The 23,426-nt window shown below is 38.8% G+C and overlaps 1 protein-coding gene and 1 long non-coding RNA gene across 3 annotated transcripts in view; one reads left to right on the plus strand and one right to left on the minus strand.

The window, feature by feature from the left end:
• On the plus strand, positions 1-19,601 carry LOC112946068. Its single transcript, XR_003249136.1, has 3 exons — positions 1-46; positions 11,098-11,224; positions 19,300-19,601. It is a non-coding gene; the product is annotated as an uncharacterized LOC112946068 (long non-coding RNA).
• Positions 5,946-23,426, minus strand: part of ADGRD1 (adhesion G protein-coupled receptor D1) — a 118,941-nt gene continuing 101,460 nt past the window's right edge. For both annotated transcript variants that reach the window (XM_026037816.1, XM_026037815.1), the window contains 4 exons: positions 9,946-10,072; positions 9,239-9,280; positions 7,331-7,423; positions 5,946-6,846 (listed from right to left, as the gene is read on the minus strand). In XM_026037816.1, the coding sequence (XP_025893601.1) occupies positions 6,751-6,846; positions 7,331-7,423; positions 9,239-9,280; positions 9,946-10,072 (358 nt within the window). In that variant the 3' untranslated portion in view covers positions 5,946-6,750. The remainder of the gene's footprint in view (positions 6,847-7,330; positions 7,424-9,238; positions 9,281-9,945; positions 10,073-23,426) is intronic.

The following is a 23,426-nucleotide window of genomic DNA, read 5'->3' on the forward strand; positions in this document are numbered from 1 at the left end:
AAGAGGAATGCAGCAGTGGAAGGGAACATGTTGTGACAGCATCATGGTGAGTGTGTGCAGGATGGGGAGGAGAGGATGCCAAGGTGCTGGTACAAGGGAGCTTCTGTCTGCTTTGCCCCATGATTTGCAGCCTTGGTTGGGTTCCCTGTGGTACGGAGGTGGCCATTGGGTGCTGCTGACCACCACAGAGGCATTGTCCAAGCCAGGATGGTGATGGTGCTGCTGTGGGTGCCAGGCTGCAGCATCCCCAAGGCTGCCCTGATCTGTAGGCTCCTTTGCTGAGCCTCATCCTTCAGTAATCTAGAACGTGTTTTGGATTTCAGAAGTTCCTTTGATTTTAACCACCATTAAATGTGAAAGAAGTGGTTTTCTTGAGGACATGGCACAGATATGACCCCTCCTCCCGCACTAAAACTCTTTGAAGTGGCTGCTGAGCTCCAAGTGAGTGCTGCTTGTACGCGAGCTGCTTTGCAGCACAGATGGGTCTTCTGTGAAGAGTCTGAGATGRGTGATTCACCACTGTGAATAATAACTGGTTTGGACGGAAATGCTGTGGGTGCAAGAGAGCCTTCAGACAAGCAGGGAGCTGATTTCACAAGTTTTTTTTCTGGTATTGTAGAGTAGAGTGTGAAAATCTGGRTTTGTGACACCCTGGATGGTTCGTGCTCCCTGCGGTGGGAGGAATGCTCCATTGCTTCTCTGGTGGGATGTTATTTCCCTGTGACAAACGCATTGACTCAGCTATTTTAGTGATTCTGCATTTTCCTTGGTAGGTTTGTGGGAGAGGGGATGAATCTTGAGTTGGGGGAAGAGGGCTGCTCCCAAGTGACAGAAGAACTGAAGGAAGAAAGGACATTGCAGAAAATGCAATAGATACTCCTAGGTACACACTGATGTGACTTCATCTTCTCTGTCTGTGTTATAACAGTAAATGTTAGTGTTATTTGGAAACATTGAGCTGAAAGGAGCCGTTTTCCTCTTTGCACTGTGGGTACCTTCTGCATTGTGCTACTTCTCTGTGTGCAATTTGCCCTACGTGGATAAGTTAATCAAAGCCATTGTGAAAGTTGCTATTTACAGGTGGTAACAAACACTGCTCCTGAGCTATGAGGAAGGGCAGTGACTTGCACAAGTTGCTTATAAAGCTACCAGTGTTAACCTGACKTCTGCTGAGTGCCACCAGAGTTGATGTCCCAGTACCCCTGTTAGTCTGTAGGTGTRTTTATATAAAACATCTCCAAATAACCTGCAATCTCAGAAATAAAAAAATGCAACATTTTCATTAGATTTAAAATGCATGTTGACCGGTAGTATCTATATTCAAAATGGTGCATAACAAAGCCTGAATTGGACTGTATAATGTCTTGTTATTTCTTTACTGTAAAGCTGGGGAAATTTTTGCAAACAAGGCAACTGCAGGAGTGTCAATGGGAATCCACAGCCAAGGTGTGGGTTTTTTTTTTTTTCCCAATAGTTATGCTCTGTTTCTGCTGCAAAAGCTGTCTGTGCAAATATTGACAGTGCTAAGCCTCTGTGTTCTGCAGCCTGACACCTCCCACTCAGCCATCAACCTAGTGTGAGAGACCCRTGGTCTGTGTGTGAGACAAGTTTTTCCCCTTTCTGCTCCATAAGAACATATATGTGCATGCAAACTCTTTTCTTAAGAGATGAAATCTATCAAGTTAGTGGACGTGACTGAATTAGTGAGAAAATGTAAAAATGAGAAAAGGAGTTTGGCTGACCAATGTAGAATCTAAAACTACAGTGCCAGAATGAGGCATGCTATAGTTTGCATAATATGATTTTAGGTAATATTAAGTTTTCCAAGTTGTCTTTATAGGGCCAAGACTTTCAATGTAATATTTGATGTTTGGTCTTAAGTTAAAGCCTTTTGCAAGAGTAAAAGTTTGTCTTGTTTTTTTTTAAGTTTTTCCTCTGAAATATTCTGAGCACAAGCTAAAATCTAATTGACAGAGTTGCTCRGTATGGTCCAAGCAGTCTGAATTTTGTGTGCATTGTTTCACATTTAGAAGTAGAAACAAGCAAATGCTTCATTTGGAGAATGCTTAAATGCACTGCATGGCCTGGCCAGATGAGCCTACATGTGCTCARTAACCACAGAAAAATAGTATAGAGAGGGAAAACTTTGCTTGTCTTTGCTCTAGGTAGATCAGGCAGCCCACAACTGCTCTGCTCGAGTTTACTCCTGGCAAACTAGCAGCTGGTCGAGGAAGGTGTTTGGTAGAGATGCACTGAATAGTGCAGAGTAGCCATCCCTATAGCTCTGTCTGTGTTGGGTGTCAACAGCCAGTGGATATGCTGATGTCAGTGGTATGCTTAGTCTTGTAATCATCCTTGACAAGATGAAATATGGTCTCTGTATTCCAAGAACATATGGTATTATTGAGCAAGAAAATTGTGTGAACAAGGGCAATTATGGCAATAACTATCCATGGCAAAGACTGCATTGAGTCATACAAGCATAACCTAGATAGAATGAATTTTTTAAAGGTAAACATGGTGTTAGCCGATGCCAAAATTATCTAATCTATTATTCTGTCATGAATGATAAAAATTTAATAAAAAATCCCTGAGTTTCACACAATAGTGAAAGTGTTCTTCTACATATTCATTGCTACGTGATTTGAATGTCTACAAAGGGAGAAAGGTTTCTTGATAATAGCTATTGAGAGTTGACGAAACAGCCTTCTCATCTAAATTTCAATCTTTAATTTTTCAGCATATAATTGCTCTGGTAATTCTTCATCATACAATTTCCCTCCAATTTAGCTTTCCATCACCACCATCCCACATCTACAGAGCTATGAGAGGCAGAGGAGGTTATGGGCAGCCTATTAATTGTAATAGAACTAACTTTAACCTTAAACATGATCACAGTGCAATGGAATAGATGGYTTTGAGAGGCAAAATTCCTCATGTCATCCTTTTAAAATAAAGGTGGTGCAAGTAATAGAGTACAACATGCAAAGACGGGGCGATGGTGGTGTAATAACTCTYGTGAATTTACTCTCTCTTGAAGGGATTGAAGTGTCCTGCCCGTCTGTGGACTCTGTGGTGTCACGAGAATCATTCCCTGTTTTTGTTGTACACTCCATTGAGGGGRATGGCCCTGATTCATGTGTGAATTTGGCTTTGACACAGAGAGAGACGACTTGTATATATTTAAAATAAGATTGAGGAATTTGTCCTAACATTATGACTAACAGGTACTTTCCTTTGTGATGGGGTCCAATGGAGAGTAAATGTGGGAGGGAATGACTTTCCTCAGAATATTTTGTAGATATAGACTTTAATACAAAAATATTCTTTGCACACTACCTGGGCTGCACTAAGCTGTGTAATGCAAGAATTCGATAGGACCTCTAATACAAGTAAAGATCTGCTTGCTTAAGCATAATATTAGTATTCACAGGGAAGCATAACTTTAATGTTGTTTATAACGCATGTCAAAGTAATTTGAACAAATACAAAGCCGTTTTAGGAAATTAAGATTTCTTATTTATTTGGAGGGAAAACAACAAAASTAAATTACTTCAGTACTTACTAGCAAAGTCATTCTTGCTACATTATCTATTTTAAAACTCGCATCTCATTCAATTAAGATTTCATACCATTGACAAAATGATACTGTCCTGAAAAAAAATTGCAAAAGCTGCTATATACAAGCCCATAAATAAACTGAAAGACTTTCAGACTTCAAAAGACTGAGGACAGGAAGAGACAGTTTAAAGATTCATTTGAGCATTTCTTATTCAATACACTTACTGCATTCAGTAACAACAAGCACACATTGAATCAAACAAAACAAACAGATGTAGATGGAAATGGGAAATGTGGGGTTTTGTTTGTTTTTACTAGTTTATCCAAACCAGAAGAAACTCCATCTCTAAACTAATGTCATAAATACAGTGTTCTAACTCCTAACCTCAAGTGACTTTAGCAAGATGTATTGTTTCATTACAAGTAGTGTGCAAATGTTAAAGCCTGGGTCACAGGTTATTCACTGGAGGAAAAGCTGTTGTACTCGCAGTGAATTTCAGTAGATGCAGAGTAATAAATGCTCCCTCAATATAGAATACATTTATGTCACATTCTAAAGTATAAAATAAAAATATTTTCATGCTATACTTAATTTTGGTGATCAATTTTAATATATTATACCTGGATGAAAAACAGGTTTAACTCTGTATACTAGATACTGTCACTTGAATATTGTGTGTTACTTTCAAATAGACCTTGGGCAGTTGTGTACGACCAATATACAGTCAGCATAGGAATAAATGCATACAATGAATAGGATGTAGAGAGGAATGTACTTAAAGATTTTACAAAAAGGTTTTATTTTCTCTGGTTCATTCACAGAGCTCTTCATACTGCAACATAGTGATTATAAGAGAAGTTATCACAGAGGATTTAAAGCTATATCCATGGTCACAGTGGTTTAAAAAGATGTGCTCCAGTATCAAAAAATATGCTTATATATATTGTCTGCACACAATGCAGACACTTCGAACTCTTATCACAGTACTGTTACAATCTGCCTCCATACATTCACAGGGCTCCTTCTGCTGTATCTTTTGGGGGAAGAAAAAACAAACAAACAAAAACATTCTCAGGCTAAGAAAAGCAGATATGTTTGCACAGCTGTAAGATAATTTAATGTTCAAAGGGCTAGAAAAAAGCTATACATAACAGCCAAAAGAAAGACATAGCCATTTAGATATTTACTGACCTTTCTGTTCACGGTTAGCTGTCAACAGCTTAAGAATTGTTTAGCAACACAGGAAACACAAGATTAGAAGCATATATTTTGTATGAATATGTATGTATGATATGCAATGTCACATGCTGCCCTGTTAAAATTGCATAAATTCAGCCCRTGTTTGGTGAAATTAACTAATATCTGTTTCTAGTCATGGCTAGACTGAGGTGGTTTGTGGATTTTTCACTTTGGTGACCATCCAACAAATCTTGGCCAGGAGTGGGAAAAGGCAAGGGAAATGGAAAAACTCGGTCCAAACTGATACAATTGCTTTCTTTTTCTCTTGGGAGAGAAATGTAGAGACCTTTTTTGGAATTGATCAAAAATGGAATGATGTTTTCTGAACTTTCAACTCCACTTCCTTTGAATGAAACACTTCATTTAATTCAGTCCTAATACCTCCTGTTCCTTAAACCTCAAATATTTTTTTCCTTTCAGATTTACCATCCAGTGAGCAATTTTCACCACGTGTATTAGGGGGCAGATACCTTTCTGTTTGGAATCAATCACAGTTGTCTTGCTAGCTTGACTGGKACCATAGATAGTCCAAGATGTTAGATACAAACCTTAAATTAAAAATATGACTCTTAGAGAGATTCGAGGCAAGTGAAAGAGTGAAGATTTGCTTAACTCCATCTTTGTTGTGATATTTTTGTAGACTTGTGTACTAGAAAAATACATATAGTTGCCTTGGTAATTCCTATGAAGAGGTATGCCAAGTGCCTTCAAGAAACCGCTACTAGAAGCGATCAACACGTGTGAATAAGGGGACAAGGCTGCAAAGACCTCCTTGTAAGGGGGTCTCAAGTTTGGAAATGGTTTTCAGGGGCTCTTGCTGTATTTGTCTGCAGAGATTTCACTCCCTTGTGCTCAAAATACCCTTCTGAGAGCCTAGAATACAACGGTCAAAAGAAAAATTACAGTATTTYCTTTCCCTTAAAGATACTTCATGGCAGTGCTGGAGGAGAAGCTATTAATGCTGAGCACAGTTAAAAACCACAAAAGACTCAGCAGAGACCTATKTAAAAGATGTCTGTAGGTGATAATACATAGTTATTTGTAATCTGTCTGTCTTCACAGTATATAGTTGGATCACAAATTTGTTTGGCATTCAGTGTCTCAATCTGAGCAGTTAAAGGAAGAAGATCAGTCACAGTGCTGGGTTTTGATTTCCAAAAGCCAGCATGTTGTGAAATGCACTTGATGGACGGTTGCTGATTGCACCCAAAAGCTTGGGATGAAGCAGCACGGATGCTTTGCACTGTGATACAACTGCAGGCATAACTCCATGGCAGAAGTACAGGTACAATGTAAAGAGGAGTATCTAAAATACCCACAGGCCATGTATATGACTCTTATATGTTACATACACTGTTCATGTGCAGAGACATGTATATTAGCTTTGCTATTTCCATAGGAGCTGAATAGTCAGAACCTGCTTCTTAAGTTCTGGCTTGTTGGGATATTTAAATTAATCGCTTCTTGGCTTTATGTATCCGTTGCACTTGGATAATTGGATTCTGTAAGATATTAAATGTAAACAGAGTGCACAGCAAGACCAGAGTAGCCCTMTTACAGCATCACAGTGAGAATCATTTCATTTTAGAACACAAAAATCCATGCTGTCTTTCCTTCATTCTAGAAACTGGGAGTGATTCAACCAGTAAGAAGTCATTTTACAAAGCTCGTGTTTTCATCACGACCGACAAAACCATCCAGTGTATATTTGTGCTACTTTTTACAGATGTTGCTAATAACCAAGTGGTAGATTGTGTTACAGTTTTGAAGGCAAACAGATGAGGACTTATTCAACAAAACAATATGCCAATTGCCAATTAGGCAGTGATTTAAAAAAAAAAAAAGGCGATTTTCTATGTGAAAATACTGGTGGACACTGTGTCAGAAGTCCTTAAAGTATGGCTTGATTTTTTTTCAACTTTTCCTCCACTGAGAAGCTTGTACGACTGTCAGACTGCTGATAAATCAATGCGATTAGCTGAGTTAGTGCTCTTATCCCAGGTGTTCAGCTTTGTGGGGTTTGTGCCTGGCCTGTTCCCGGTCATCTAGAAGACAAAACAACATTGGAAACGTTGGAAATAGATTAATTTGTTTTGCTAAGCTATTCTTGTCTGGAGTCAATAGTTGTTTTCAAGCTTTCATTTCAATAACAGCTCTGTCAGTCTTGATTGTATATGCCATAAAAGAATTTAGGACTTTTATTGATAGGTTCTAAGGTGATTGGCAGTGATCACTTAACCAGTCTTCGGAAATAATAGATATTCCTTAGAAACACAAATGTCTTTYGCCTCCAGATAATTTGAGGAGAGATAGGAAAACATATGATGTATGCATGTGTTGTTTTGGTGTGGAAAGCAGAATTTAGCCTTTTGATTTCTACAAATACTGTAGCTTGGACATGGTACTTGCTGATCCTTGACAAGATTAGGTATTAAGCACAACCTGGGTGCCTCCTTGGGTCCTGTCCTTTCCAGCTGAATTTCTTGTAGAAAACCTTCAAGTAGACAATGTGGGGAAGGGATTACTTACAATGTCTGAATTGAAGGGCTTCACATTCACATTGCGAATTGAACTACTGGTGAGTGACCAGACCTTGGTTTTGTGCTTAAAGGCAGCTCTAACCTTAAGAAAAAAAATATGAAAACAAATAGAAAATATCATTCAATAAAATTGTATTTTCTCAAGTTCAGCCTACAGTCATTTTCCTGTTACCCTTCCTCCCTGCTAACATCACTCTATCAAAAACAACAAACAAAAAACTCTGCATTATTTTTRTATTCATGATCTCAAGTTGCAGCCTCGCTTTAAGTGACATACATTAAATACAAAGTGTTTTACAGTCTCCTGCCTCATTYCACCAGCTGTATATTCATGTTATCTTAGCCAAGGTGATGTGATATGTCACGCAGTGCACAGGGGTAGGTACYGTCTCAAGTCATCAGCCCTATCTACCTGTAGTCCTTTATCATACCAAGGTATTTCTTCTGCAGAGACACCAAGAATTAAACTCTGTTTTCTCCAAATACTTGGAAATATCCATGGATTTTGCTTTATAGCARAAGTTTACCTGAAGCACTATCGTAGATTTGTATGCCTAGCATACAGCAGAGCCTGTRTGAGCTACTCTCCAAATGTGATTTTCACATTAGCTATATATAAACTGGTCGACAAGGATGCAAATTCTGAAAAATGTATGAATTTCATTTCTCGTTATTCATGGAAAAATGGCAACCATTCAAGTATTTGTATTTGATGTTAGACTAAGCTGCTTGACAGAAGAAAGAAGGATTTCTGAGCCTAGAGGAAAACAGGATGAAGGAATATCTGTCTTCCTTGAGTTGAACTTGCCTGCTTAACTTTAGCTGATTGACRTTAAGTTCAAGACTTTAACAGCAGGCTCTCACTCTGGACTGACTGCAGCAAAGATCAGGTTGATACCCTAATATTGGAGGGCTTAGGAAACCTTAATAAATGGCAACTGATGAATGAAAGGACTGTCAGGAGGGATGCTCTGTGTAGTGCCAGAGGCCTTYGGATGTGCTGGGAGAAGAAATAGGTTGTAGACCCCTGTGTGTGTGTGTGTATATTGGAGACCTAAGCATATATTAGCATCAGATACCTAGCAAAATTAAGGTATGTGGGTTTTCAATGATCAGTGCCCTACTGTCAGCACATTGGAAAAGGTTTTCAGCAGAAGTTTTTATAGATAATGTGTCATTCTGGGCATTTTCTAGTCTAGGGAGGAGAGGCTGCTGCCTGCTTGGGGCCTGACTTTGGTTTCACCCCGACTACTCCTAATGTGCAAAGATTCTTCTTGCTGCATTGTGAAAACCTTCCCTGCCTGCCAAGCAAAATACCTGGAATATGTTCTACTCTGTTTGTTTTCCCATAAAGAAATGCATGAGTGATCTCCAAAAGTATGTTTTGCTGAGGTTAATATTTATTTTCCTTTCCAGATATAATAATGGCAGGGGCCTAGCAAAAGGGGCTGCCAGAGTGAAATCTGCCACAATTTAATCTTACTTGCTTAGTAGCATAGTCTGTGCTTGGCTAGGCTCCCTCTGCACCAAAGAGTCTTTAGTGTGGAGGTTCCCATCTGGTCCTGTGCCCCTGCCATGCATGCAAACCTCCTCTTATATTATGTAAAATAAATGATAGCTATAAGCAAGTTTTTGTTTTCCACCCTTGAATTTGGTAAGGCTTGTACCTTCTGCATGAATTGCAGAGACAGCTCCATAGAAAGAGCATCTATTACTGAGCAGTTGTGACTGAGGAGTAAGGCAGTACACAAATCATCAGCATTAAACAACTGCTCTCTATAAATACCAAGCATGAGTTTCAGAACATTTTAAGGCGCTTGCACTGCTGCAAAATTTCTACTACTACTATTATAAAAGAAAAGGAAAATCTCATTCAAGATATTTGAGGGAAACGTACCTCTGAATTCAGGAGACAGTGAAACAGGAAGATGAAAAATCCCTGAAAACAGAGAGAAGTATCAAGACTGAGCCTATTCCTTACAGTATTGTATAAAATATATATCAAGTAGATGGAGATCTGCAAATAAATTTTGTTAAATTGGAGATTCCCACAGGTTATGATGAGGCTTGTCTGAACTATCTCCCATGAAGTTGCATCCTCTAAACTTTGGGATTTTAAGGAGAAAAGTTTGTTGAAAAGGAGGTCAACTGTTTTCTTTAGCTAGAGGAAAACATTCTGCCTGTGTTTCCAAACATAAAAGCAGGGGAAATAATCTTTAGGAGTGTTCCTGAAATTGCACTGGTCCCAACAACTTTTGTTTTCACATAGTCTTGGTATTGAAGCCACAAACAGACAGTGAAAAATTGCTCAGGTATGTCCAGTGAAGAATGTAGCTTGGTCCTGGAAGAATGAATTTTGCTTCCTGAGCTTGTTGTCTCATTTATTTTATTATTGCTGCTGAAAGCGCTAAGGAGGGGAATGAAAGCTCTRTTTAATGGGACTAACCACCGGTATCTCCGTATTGTCATCACAGACTGAAAAGACACATGAGAGAACACTGGAAAAATCCAATAAATATCAGCATGTGGAAACAYTTATAACAATCCATTTGCTGAATCTCAGCAGCAGTTCAGTAGCTGTATGCTTTCATACCAGGTACTTACTTGTAATGAATTGAATACAGCAAACATATACTGAAATACTAGTGCATGGTCATTGACTGCTAGAACACCAAAGATCCATGAGCTTCCCAGGATGGGTAACAGTACTGCAACTGCTTTAGCAGTTAGTCTGAAAGAGAAAACAGAGACAGGAAATGTGAGGAAAAAGGCAAATTTCAGACAATATAGCAGACAGTTTCCTTATCAGTTATTTCCTGGAACCTAGTCAGTGCATGGGTTGTGCATGAATGTAAGTAGAAGGTCAATAAAGAAGCATGGTGGCTTTAACTGCAATCAAGTAAGTTTGTGATGCTTTTCCCCATAAATAACAAATAATTTTATAGTAAAGTCTTTAAATTTCTTATTCCTCATCCTCATATCCCCRTAAAAATGGGGATAACAACAGAACTTTGCTGTTAAATACGCTAACTACAGACTGAGGCAGTCAGTAAGCAGAGTAGAAGAGGGAGAAGCAAGATAGTTGGGGATGTAACTTCAATAACCACATCTTTAGCTAGTATCCAAGTATAATTTCTTCAGTAAAGTATAATAACAGTGAGATAGTAGAAAGTAGAGGAAAGACGTGAAGAACAAAGGGAGTATTGCATGGCAAAACAAAAACCACTATATAGTGTATGCAAAATACATTTGCTTAGTGCTATAATTGGGTCAAGGCAACACGGTATTTCTGTTATTGAAAATGACTTGGGATCTTTTATCATCATAAATAGGAAGAAACTTGGTCTACCCCTGCTGCCAAATGCAAATCTTCTAACATTATATTATTATTCTGCTACTGCTGTGCTTTGTTCACAGTTGACTTGGAGAAAAGCATGCCAGCTCCTGAAGTGACTTGTGTTTCTTGGAGATCTTCCCTGATATATGTTCATTGTGCTCAGCTTGCAGTACTGGCAGAGCTTCAGTTAAGTGATATGACAACTGAAAAGCTAATAGCATTGAAGAAATCTTGTATTTGTCATTATGAGTTATGTACAGGATGTTTGTTGCAGTGAAAAAGAAATTTTAGTAATGTCTACAACAGTTGAATTTTGTGGATCAAATTCTATAGGAAAAGCAAAAAGAAAGCCATAGAGGAAAAAAAAAGGAAAATTATTTAGAAAAAATGTAAACTGCATTTCTTTACTATCTCCATAGCCTTCTACATTAAAGACCTAAAGAACCACGAACCTCTTATAGAAGATGCATCTCCTTCATCTAAGGAATTAAGAGCATCTGAATATCAGAGAAAGTACCCAGGACTCTACAGAATAGTCACTGCCAGGTTTGGGATACATTTCCTGCTTTTACTTAAATACTCTTAATAATCATTTCTGCAGCTGAAATACCAATGAACCACTTTCAAGAAAGGCAGGCAAGTCTGACAATTTATCTCAGAGATTACTGTTTATCTTGCACAACTGTCTTATGAAACCCTCAGGGCATGTTTCTCTTTACTGTCTTGAAAGATCTTATTTGTACTGCTGAATTGCACTAAAGAATTGCACTTTTGTGTGTGCTTACACCCTGAAGTGTTGACTGCAACAGTATTGTAGCAATAGTCCTATAGAGTGTCGTTAGTGTAATCTTAGGAAAAAATATAGGAAGGCAGTATGTTTACATTGTGGAAATCCTTGGCTTGGGATRTTTTGGAGATTTAAAAAATAAGGTGCAATAGAGTCATGGAAGATAGTTCCACTATGGTTTATTAAATGTGACAATCCAGGTGCAGCCATTTATGCCTGCAGTCCCAGCTTTCAGGTTGAGTAGGTATTTGGAGAAGAATAAATCTGTACGACCTTTTACATTAAGGATACTGGGCCAGATGGACCAGTTCTTTTGTACTTAGCCTAATCCATCTGTTTTTTTTATTAAAACTATGAAAGCTTCCCTAGTTTTCACATTTTTTCACATCAGTTTGAATGGGTAAAGGCAGGAGTAAGAGAGCTGGGCCATGTGGCCAAGAGATGCAGATGACATTACGAAGTCATCACTTGCCCTCTCCCAGTAAATGATCCTGGCTATACACACAGCTCACAATGGACAAGCAGAAAGTATCTGTGGTGTCTGTCCATCCAGTTACCACTTACAGCATCCCAGGAATCCTGCAGGACAAAACTCTTTCTGTCAAAGCATCACTGACTAGGAAGCCTGGAGCAATTGTGCCTGTCAAAGCTGAATAGATGTTGACRCTCTGCGCACATGGGCATCACGTCTTCAGTTGCAGATTGCAAAGGACAAACTTGTMCTTTTTGGCAGCTGAGAATAGCACTGGAGGAAGAAAATAGGAAGCAGAAGGAAGGGAGCTGACCCTGTCTAGAGACAACCTGAATCTGCAAGCCAGGTAGATCTAATCTCTGTTACATAAATGTGTGCTGACCTCCTGCTGAGCTTGCAGAATTTAAGCACATGATTACACTTAAATCTATGCTTAAAGTATTTCAGTGAATTCAGGCTTATGGTACAACTGGAGATAAATAAGCCAAGAGGGCAATAGAGGGATCCTAGGTAGAGTAAAACTGATGGACAGACCATGCTTGCATGAATGCATTTCTCAGAAACTCAGATCTTTCTTTTGAGCAGGAAACTATACAGGAAACACAGCTGTCCTAAGGAGACTAATGTCCCACTTGTRCCTTTTACCCTTTTGTCTGAGTTAAAGTACAGGTAGAGACATAGACCACTATAATTACAGCAAACATGAGGCAAATGAGGTGGTTGTACAATTTAATTCAACAACAACATTTTAATTAAATACTTAGATCTAAGACATTGTGTTCTTTTCAGTGACCTAAACACACAGTGCATTATATCCTTGCTTAAAAATGTTTGTTGAAATACTGCATAGGCTTCAGGTTTATTGGAAAATCTGTCACAGGGAAGACAGATGGGATCAGAGTTTGCTTGCCCCCATATTGATAAGTATCTTAATGTCCTTGGCCATTAATATTTTTACACAATTCTACAAGGGATTTGTTCAGTCAGAATATGAAGATATAAAGCYTGAATGCTGTTATTGAGTTATAATACATATTGAAAGGGCTACAATTCTAGAGCAAATAAGTGATACAAATTTATTTTCATGAATCAAGGACAGTAGGACTTTTTGGTTTTGTTCTGTTTCTTATTAAGATGCAAGTGGTTCCCCACCTCCGTAATTGTAAGGCACATATTGCTCTTGGGAGCCTTCAGCAGAGCAGATCTTACGCTGCACTCGGTGTTCAGAGGCCTGTACAGAGCCCAGGGGGATCCAAAATAACGTATCTGGGCAGGATTCAAGGCAGGGTGGGGAAGGACACATGGACCCACTGCAGATAGATGAGGTACATGCAGTTTACATGATGGTCGAGACATCCCCTCTAGCCTGACAGTGACTGGAATCCCAGAAAGGTGTGTGTAAAACCTGGAGACTTGTAAAACCTCCTTCCCCTTCTCCTCTCTTGATCTCATACTCTCTCAATTTTCATAGACCTTGAAGCTTGGAATATGATTTTCCCTAGATGGTTTGTTGCCAAAAATAAGTTTTAATTATGTTTTCAAATCTCAGTGAAGAAGCTTTGTAATTTGTGATCTTGGACAGAAAGGGGTTAGATATTTAATTTCAATGTTGTTAAAATCTTCCTTACTGTTTGCATTACAAATAAAGTTCTTAATGAAGAAAATTAATTTCTAAATACAAGGTCCAGAGCACATACAGCAGAAATGCACAGCTRAAAATGAAGACAAAATAGAGATGCATAGGATTTTTCTTGCACCTTTAGGTGTGCCTATTTAAGTGCACATCCATTTAAGAGAGACATCAGCCCTCAAACAACTAAGGGTTGACTCTGAGCAGAGGCCCTGAATCTATTGTTTCCACATCCTTATATTTATCTTCCATTTACCCCCTTCCCTTCCTTATTTCATTTTTGTCATTGAACTTTGGAGAAAAAAAAAAAGGAAAAATATTAAATATAAAATGCTGTGTCAGAACACCATTAACTATAGTTAAAAATCACACACATACAAAAACATTAGAAATACAAAAGTTAATGTTCCATTAGGCACATTAATTCCACCACACTGCATATCATACTTATTTTTATTTCCACATTTTTGCTGCTTGAATGTTTGATTAGTTATAGTGCACCAACATGCAGAAAAGAATCAAGTACGTGTTGCTTTGGGATAAAAAAAATACGAATGACTTTATGTGACCTTAAAACCCAAGGGATGATAGGGACATTTGTGCTTTCAATGATATTGATGTCATGAAGAAGTAATGCTTCTGGGCAGGGGCAGCTCTCCTTGGAGACAGTGAGGCCAGTGGGGTCCCCACCAGAACTTTCCAAACCTTGCTAAAATCTTTGTGTGTCTTTCTATTCTCATACAAAGGGAAACAGGAAAATAATGGCCATTGCCTTGCAGAGGTCTCTGCAAACRTCTCCTGCATGCTTTTTGTGCTCTGATATTTGGAATGGGAAGCAACCCAGCAGCCTGTTTGGCTCCCACTCTGGTAGAAGCTCAGAAAATATTGCTCCTGTATATCCTAATAGCACTAAGTTCTGTTTTTCCTGCTGTACACTGAATTATCAGCCCTGGAATGAATGAAAAGCATCTCCTTTCTATTGTTTCTTTTTGCCATATTTAAGTATGTACCTGCTATTATTTTAGAATACAGACAACTTCTAGGAAAATGCTATCTTGAGTCTCATTGCACCTTCATATTCTGTGGATGCCCCTGCTTGTGCAGATGGGTTGGACTAGATGTTGGAACCTGCTGTGATTCCGTGATCACTCTGTATATGGAATATAGGGCCTTTGGGATGGTATTGGGTGTAGCTATCAATTCAGACTGCAGCTAGGGCTGTTTCTCACTTTACCTCAGTGATAGCAGCAAAGAGATGGTACCACAAAGTGCCAAATCCTGCTGTCAGGCTGCTCCATAGACCCATTGCTGTTCCTTAAAAGGGTGTAGTCCTGTTACTCACTTGAGCACCTATTTGTGAATCCAGTTGGGAGTGGGGGAGATCTGGAAGTTCTTCTGATATACTGCCCTCAAGAACAGCATTTATTTTCTTCTTTACATCGTACCCATCTGTCCATTTAGCATGCATGTACTTTACATCTCATGCTGGAAAAATCCCATTTTTCCTGTTCTTATGCTCAAGAARAAAACCTTACACACCAGAGACCACCTAATCCAAACTCCTTCATTTGACTTCTGTTTGAGTTTTTTTGAGCACTCAATGCAGTGCAGGTTTTTGGTCTTTCTGTGCATCTTGCTCAGTCTGAGATGGAATCCAGGGTCTGGGCACTAATCGACTAACAGTGGAAGGAAGTCTTCTGATCTGGATAATTATCACAGTTGCATTGAAATTCTGGTGTGTAAGAAGCACAAGTTTCAGAGCTTCTGAGACCTATTTTCATCACTAACATCGTATAATATTATTGCAAAATTGTGAAGTTATAAGGAACATTTTTCTAAGAGCCGACTTGGGTCTTATAGTTTTTAGTACCTGCAATTGGTGGAGAACTGTCTGAGCTTACTCCCGTCCTCTTATTTATCCTGCTGTTGCCCTGAGCACAYCGTCAATATCTTCTCCTGATGCGGAATAACTACACTGGCAGCTACGAGAAATTTCATTGCTTGCAGAAAGAAAATGTTATTACATTTAAAGGGGACCCTAATTCATAAATCAATTTTATTGGTTATATATGGAGCACTAATCCTTTTAAGACTTCTGACATCTACTTTTCAGTCATGATGCCTGCTGAAGTAAGATCTAAATTCAGACCCACAGGTCAAGATTATATAATGGTTGGAGGAAATACTGTCTATAGAAGCAAAATTCCTTCACAATTCATCAAAATTGTTACCCTGGCAAATAGGCCACTTAACTGAAATTTCTCTAYAGGCTCTTAAACCATTCACAGGACACTATCAACATTACCCTTTGTAATTTGAAAACAAGCAGAAAAGCCTGTAAAAAAAAAAAAAATCAGATTAATACCATGGAAAGTGAATTTAGCCTCTGTTTCCAAATTGCTACAAGTAACATTCAGTAACCTAAAAGCTGGACAACTGCTGTGAAAYCATGCTTAGCAATTTTGCTTATGAAAAATCTTTTCATTCAGTCCAGCAGTGTTTCTAACGCCTTCCTTTTATATTCCTTCTGACCCACCTTTGGGATTTTGTTCCTGGTAAGGGCTGAAGAAGGGCAGTTCTCGATTCCATGGCATTTGGGATTGTAGAGAGTACTTGTTCCCCCGTAGTCCCCACCTTCATCCCCAGGAAGAAAGGCCATTCTGTGATGTGACTAGCTCTGCCAGAGTCTTTGTACAGGGCTGAGGGTCAAAATATCTCAGTTTCCCACCTAGTTTAGCAACCAGTCCGTGTTGTGTTTCAGTGAATGTATCACAGTGATGTTGCAAGGCTAAGAAATGCTCATGAACACATCAGAGTGTGTTTGTTTGTGACTAACACTTATAATGTGGGAAAGATGCTGTTAGTGATGAGGAAAAATCGAGATTGTTCCAGCACCTAATTTCAGATTGTTCTTTTTTATCATGAGAGTGGAAAGGAGAATATTTCTTTTTCCGTTGAGCTCTATGCACAATAACCAGCTCACAGGGAGGCAGATGCTGCTGAAGCAAGTGCTTATGAGCACTTCTCGTAAGTCATTCTGAGAGCTGGAACTGCCTTAACATCCCATACAGCAGGTGAAATAAGGAAGCCTCCTCTGAGCACCTACCACCTAGCTGGTGGGAGATGCAATGCTCAGTTTTGAAAGTGGATGATCTATGACCGAGCTGCTGCTTCAGGCTGCAGCTCAGGAATTAAACTCAAGTAGGTTCCAGTTTGCTAGTGTGTAATATAACATGCTTTGTGGGGAGAAGGGAACACTAATTTTGATTTGCTAATGAAAGAGAATTTGATACCTCATTAATAAGAAATTTAAGAGTACACAGTACAATGTATCTGTTGGTATTTATAATCATTGGGTTGATTAAATTTCCAGAAGATAAAGCATTTTCGCAGAAAACAGGAGGTCCATGTTTATTAAAAAAAAAAAAAAAAAAAAAAGAGTGATGGTCACTCTCCTCTATTGAACCTATCCACTATATAGATTAACTGAATATTCATTGGGTCAGAGAGAGAAAGTGTGATGCCACAGATTAGTTGAGTGCACTCTCCTGGGAAAGAAGGGTCTCATCTGATCCCTGCTTTATTAATATTTCCTATTTTATATTAAGTATTCAGTAGAGCGGGGAATGCAATCCAAGTCTTCCTTTAAAACCCTGTGAAGCCTGACAAACTCAGGGCATGACCAGAAGTGGAGGTACCTGAAGAATTTTAATGTTGAGAAGACAATTCCRGGGACTGACAGCATTGACTTTTGACTTTAGCACCTAGCAGGGGATTTACGAATACATGTCTTGCTAAGTCCTCTCACAGCTCAAGTCCCGTATCTCCTGAATCACCTCATAATCCTAAAATCACACCAAAAAGAAAACTTTCCCAAGAAAATAGTAAGGTTTTAACTAAAACAAGTCCTTTCCTTTTTTTTTTTTAGCTCAAGCTGTTAAAATAATACAAAGAATTCACTGGTAATATCCTGTAAACTGGATTTCTGGGAGTTATGATTAGCCCAGGGAAACTGTATTTGCAGAGGGATTTTTTCCATTTACTTTCTAGAAATTCTGTTCTTTCCAACACAACCTCCCTCACTGCCCTGGTGCTGAGTCACCATTCCTTGCTTCTCAGTTAAGGTTAAAACTAATTTTCCACTAAACTTCACTACTGAGTCATCAAAGAAAGTAAGAGCTTATTCTCACAACTGAAGAAGTTGTGAGAATAACACATTCAGTTGAGGGGCGTTTATAGTTTTCTTTGGATGAGGAGATAAAGGTAGTACCTGCCATTTGAGTCTACTTATCCAACAGAACGTAAGACTTCACTAGCAATAGAGAAGCTTTGGGTGTCTTGTGGAAATATCTTGTCTGTATTGCCAGCTCTAGCTGGCTCATCAAGAGCTGTAGCTCTTGATGCATATTTTTGCTGAAAAAATATGCATTTGGATCTCTGTGCTGCCCATCATGTTCTGCTGCTATAGAAGAACTGCTTGACCCTCTAGAATTGCCCCAGTGACCTGAAGATGTGTTTTCTCTGTTCCCATAATTTCTAAAAGAACAAGCAATACAAATATTTGCAGTCAGAGGAACAATTAAGATCTGTCTAGTACCATCATATTCTAGCAGTGATAGTCTTTTAATGCATAATCATTTATAATAAATTGGCAATCAGTGGTCCATTCCCTTAAAACCAAAATAGACAGCTGACTGTTTATTGCAGTCATATGTTAAATTTTTTGGAAAACTAGCTAATGCATCTGCTGTAAAATGTTATTGTGAAACTTGGTATTGGGTGATAGGAGCATRTATTTCCCAGCAGTTGGTCTGAGAGGGTAAAATGTAGATTGACTGGGGAGTCTGGAAGGATCAGTTTGTTATTTTTAATTAGAAAATAAATCATATTGTTTTAATGAATCAGCTCTTTTTTTAAATAGTATGCCATTATTAGGAGTCAGTTTGTTTGTGTTCTAATTTTCAAGTACTTTTTGCCTCACACCAGACACCAAAAAGCTACGCAGGGGGATTTCTTTTTTTAATCCATGTATAGCAAGTGATCAAGTAGTTCTGGGATGGAAAAGGCATGGAATTATGATGGAAAAGGCATGGAATTATGCTGCTGGAGGAGACTAGCAAAAGATATCAAATAATTCATGAAACATGATCATAATGTTAGTTAGAAGAGTTAATAGGATATTAATGGGATGTAGTTAATAGGATAATGCAACCTTGGCTGCTGTGGAGGCTCTGCATATGTGAAAACAGATGTTCCTTCAGTCTCTGTCCTTCTAACACGGACCTAGTGCCTAGCTCTGTGTTGGACTCACCCCAGGAGCAGGAATTCGTTACAGGACCTTGTTGCCAGGAAACTCATTACCTGTCTCTTCCAAGGACAAGGCAATGGAAATGTCCCTATGGGCTAGATCCAGTCTGTGGGCGCCAGATGGCCCAGGCTATATGTGTCATTACTACTTTTCTCCAGCATTTGCACCTAATTATTTCTTCTACGAAAGACTCTATTGTTTTATCTAGTTTGAAAGGGCCCAAAGCTGGGCTTCCACCTTGTGACAGCTTTCTGTATAGCCTACCCCGAGGTATATTCTGAGTGTTAAGTATGAATCTATGTTAGCCCAACCCTTCCTACTTTTAATCGGCTAAAACTCCATGAGTCATCTTGAGGCAACATAGTGAACTTAGTCTTATTGTGCTTTTTACAGTCATCTGATTTTCTTTTTTCTTTTCAKATAGTTTTATCATGCAGTGCAACTCTTTGTTTTCCCGGTAGTAAACCAAGTTGAGAGACCCCGTGCTAATAAAGAGGGATCGTCAAATTACAGAAGTTCTGAAAAGGACCCCATAGCGTTTGCCATAACGGAGAGCTGATGGAAGGATTCACAGGACTGGAATACTGATAGGAAAGGGCACAGCTTGTTCAGAAAGGACACGCAGGGGGGAGAAAAGTGTGCGTCAAAAATGTAGATCTGCTCTGAGAGCCAGAAACGACAGGCAGACAGAGCTTTTGAAAATCTCTGTGTGACAAATAAAGGCAAAAAAAGAAATGGGAACAGGATGACTTTTCATGTCTTTTTTGGCCTGCTAACCTAGGAAGACAGGGTGGATGAGGCCACCTTGGGGGTGGGATTGAGTGGATGGGATGTTTTCCCTACAAACAACGAAAGAGCTGGCCAAAGCACAGCAATAGCTGTTAACATTGAAGCCTCACTTAATTAATAATGAAATAGAGAGTAAGTTTATAAAACCACGAACAATGTTGCAATCTCTTTTGGAAAAAAAAAAAAAAAAAGGTTACTGCTCTGGGATGTCAAACCAGGAATATCCTATTTTAAAAACATGAAGTGTTTCCTGCTCTTTGCTCTGCGCTGGTCATGCCTGAGATGGAGGATTTGGCCTGAAATGTATTGACAAGAAAGATGTGGTCCTGCTGGAAAGGCTGTGGAGGAAAGCTATGAAAAATCCAGAAAATATGGCCCACAATGAAAGGGACAGTTTTGGATATATGTTTGCTTCGGTGGAGAAAAGAAAGAACCTGCTAATGCTTTTTGGAGAAAGGACGTGGTGCTTCTTGTCCTCCTTTAAACAGCCCTTGTAGAATTGTCAGGCTCTCTGAGAGCAGCCATTAGGTGAAAAGGCTCTGAAATAGCTACACCCTGGGGAGATTAAAATGTTCATCACTGGGGGGCTTTTATCGGTGTAAGGGATTATATTTTGCACACGATCTGCAATGGTCRGGAGCAATCACACAGGCGCTTAGCACTGCTCAGCTGCCACCTCGGAGCTGGATCGTTTTGTACAGCCGTGTACRCACCAAGCAAGCAGCCTCACCGAGGTGCTGTTCGTTGGAAAGCTGTAGATTTGGCAAATATTTCACTCTCTTATCTTCAAGTCAGTGGGGCTCATCGTTTAATTTAGGATGACAGAGTAACAATCACATCAGCCTGTACGTAATATTTCTGTAGAATAACATTCATCCCCAGGGGAGCTGAACTCAGAAAATGATCTCTTGACCCGAATGGTCTCACTGACCCTTAATTATACATTGATATCAACAGAAAGATCATTCTCCCATTTCCATGGCAACTGTACAAGCGACCAGCAAAGCTACCAAGGTCAGGCATACAAACTGAGAAAGCAAGTAATTTTCTGTGTAATGGTTCCTATGAGCCTTAACTGCAGTACTGGAAAATAAATAGCCATATACTTGCTTGATTGCCTATCTCAAATGTACATAAGGAGAGAAGAAGGGAAAAAAGAATTGCTACAATATAAAGGCAGTCATACTACGTTGCTCCCTGGTTTAGAAAAACTGCTGGTGCTTGGTGCTTCTGGGGCACACAAATTGCAGAGCAGCATCCAGTTAAGCACTACTGCAACGCCAGGAATGGGCTTCATTTTTAAGCTAGTTTTAAGGAAATCCAGCAATGTACAACATTCCTCATAGTGAGCAAAGTTAATGTCACTGCTGAAGCTATTTCACTTACAGAAATGCCCAGCAAAAAAAAAAATCAGAAAAACTCCAACACCGCGTTTTCTGATTTGTCAAAATGAAGTGTTTGACCCAAGKGACTTGATTTCAGACATCTCCCTAAGAGGTGCTCGATATTGAATACTGTCGCCGTTCCAGATGTATTATGAAACTGAAATTAGATACTGTGTTCATTTCCATTTTCTTTTTTTAATTTCCTAGCTTTTGAATCTACTGAGAATTTGCCAATTCTCCTGTTCTGTACAGCGTGCTTAAACAACAACTCACAACAAGTCTCCTTTATTCTCTTCCATACATATTTATGTCTGTCTTATGCTACTAACCTTTTTGAACAAAGAATCTGAGTCATTATTATTATTATTATTGGTTATATGAGAACAACCAGGGTTTCTTTGTTCTGTTACCATATATTGGATAGGGTTWTTTTTTTTTTAAATATCTTTATAAAAACAGGGCAACAAACTTGAGAGGGCTGCTGGAGGTGTGTAAGAATTGCTGGGGATAATAATTGCTGGGAATGTGGCTCTTTCTAGTGTGATTATAATGTCTTGCTTTGGAAATCTCACTACTTGTGACAGCCCTGTATTCCTAATTAGGGTCYGAATTAACTGCCCTTTTGATTATCTTTAATATCAGTCAAAATTACAAGATCTTTTCATTCCACTTCTACTGATGTGCATGTCTCTGCCTCCCTTCTTTTTCACTTGAAAGGAATTGTGTGTAATTTACGATTTCTACTTCCTAGACACCTATAACACTGGTAGAGTTAATGAGGATTTTTTTAGTTTTCTGAAGACAGAATCAAAAATCACATCAAACTTGTAGATACTAAAAATAAGACCTTTTTTTCCCATTGTAATTACTTATATTTTTCATTTACTTTATTTGGAGAGAGCATTCTGGGTAAAATATATAAATTATACTTAGCTAAGAGCTCTGTCAGGCTGGATAGTGATTTACATAGTTGCCAACAGCTCTGCACAAGGTGCTTGTTAAAATAAGCGTTTACTTTATGCAATGGCATAACTATAATATTTGTCTTACTATGCTGCATAAGGCTGACAGAAGTTCTAGGATTATAAATGGGCGAAGGACGTAAATGCAGCACTTTAGGCAAATTCCTAAAGTTATTGCTGTTTGCAGTGAATTGTGCCCTTTCACGACGAATGATCAGCATTTAATTGTTACTCTGGTACCAGGCATAAAGCTGTGTCTCATACAACACAGTCATTCTCCTACTGGCATTTCACATCTCCAAATCAGATACTGAAGGACTGAAGTCTAAAAGCAATTAGGGCTTTTGACAAATGAGGGCATTTTTAAAACAAATAGAATGCGAGATTACAAGGGCTTTCTTTTCACTGTAGATTTCAAATCCTGAAGAAGGATTTCTGTTATTATCAGAGGCACAGGAACCTAAATACATCTTAGTACAAAGGAAGAGTTAAAACCTTGCCGATGTCATCTTAGACTCCTAATGAATGGAGGCCCTAAATCCTAAGAGACATAATTTATGAAGCAGAGCATGATTAAAAGAAAATGAAAGAGAGAGAGAGAGGAATGGGGGAAAGAGAGAGATAGGGGGAGGGGAAAAAAAAAAAAAAAAGTGGCTAAATGACTTTCCATGGGTCATACAACAAGTCAGCAGCAGACACTTGTTTTCTCTGGAGTATCAAGCAATGTCCTCCAAAACATCCAGCTCTGAAAATGGCATTGCTCTGAAAAAGACATTCCAGAATGAACAGATGTTCAAGTAGGCTCCTGGAGCAGCCTTTATAGATACCCATGCTTCCAGAGAATTCATTCATGTGAAGCAATTATAATAGCTTATTAATGATTGATATGCCAGGCAGATTCTTTCAACTGCAATAATTGCAGTTTTCATCAAGAAAATTGAGTTTTCAGATCCAGGAGAGAATTTGAGCTAATGTGTTAGTTCCTCTAAAAAGCATCGAGCTATTTATAAATGAGCTGCTTGGTGAACCACTGATCCTTTCAATGGAATGAAAGAATGAAAAAAAGAAATCTACACATGTGAAAGTATAGGAAGATATGCCTGTAAATCAGCATGAGTTATCTTCAATCAAAAAAAAAAAAAAAGAAAAGAAAACACAGACTTTATGCTTGCACCTAAATATGTGCAGAATTAAAGATAAAGCTTTGAATATGTCATATATTCAGACTAAGTAAAGTCACATTCTTTTCAGATAAGTTTGGGGAAAAAGATGCCTGCTTTGTTCCTATATGTCACAGTGCCAAACCTGTAACAACATCTCTGGGCTGGACTCCTGTGTGTGCAAAGGGCTCTTTGGGAATGCTTTTGGGCTGCTCTGTGACCTTAGGCATGGGAGATTTGTTCCCATGAAATGCC

Source organism: Nothoprocta perdicaria, unplaced genomic scaffold (assembly GCF_003342845.1).
Source record: "Nothoprocta perdicaria isolate Ctin4 unplaced genomic scaffold, notPer1 scaffold_2, whole genome shotgun sequence".
Classification (NCBI taxonomy): domain Eukaryota; kingdom Metazoa; phylum Chordata; class Aves; order Tinamiformes; family Tinamidae; genus Nothoprocta; species Nothoprocta perdicaria.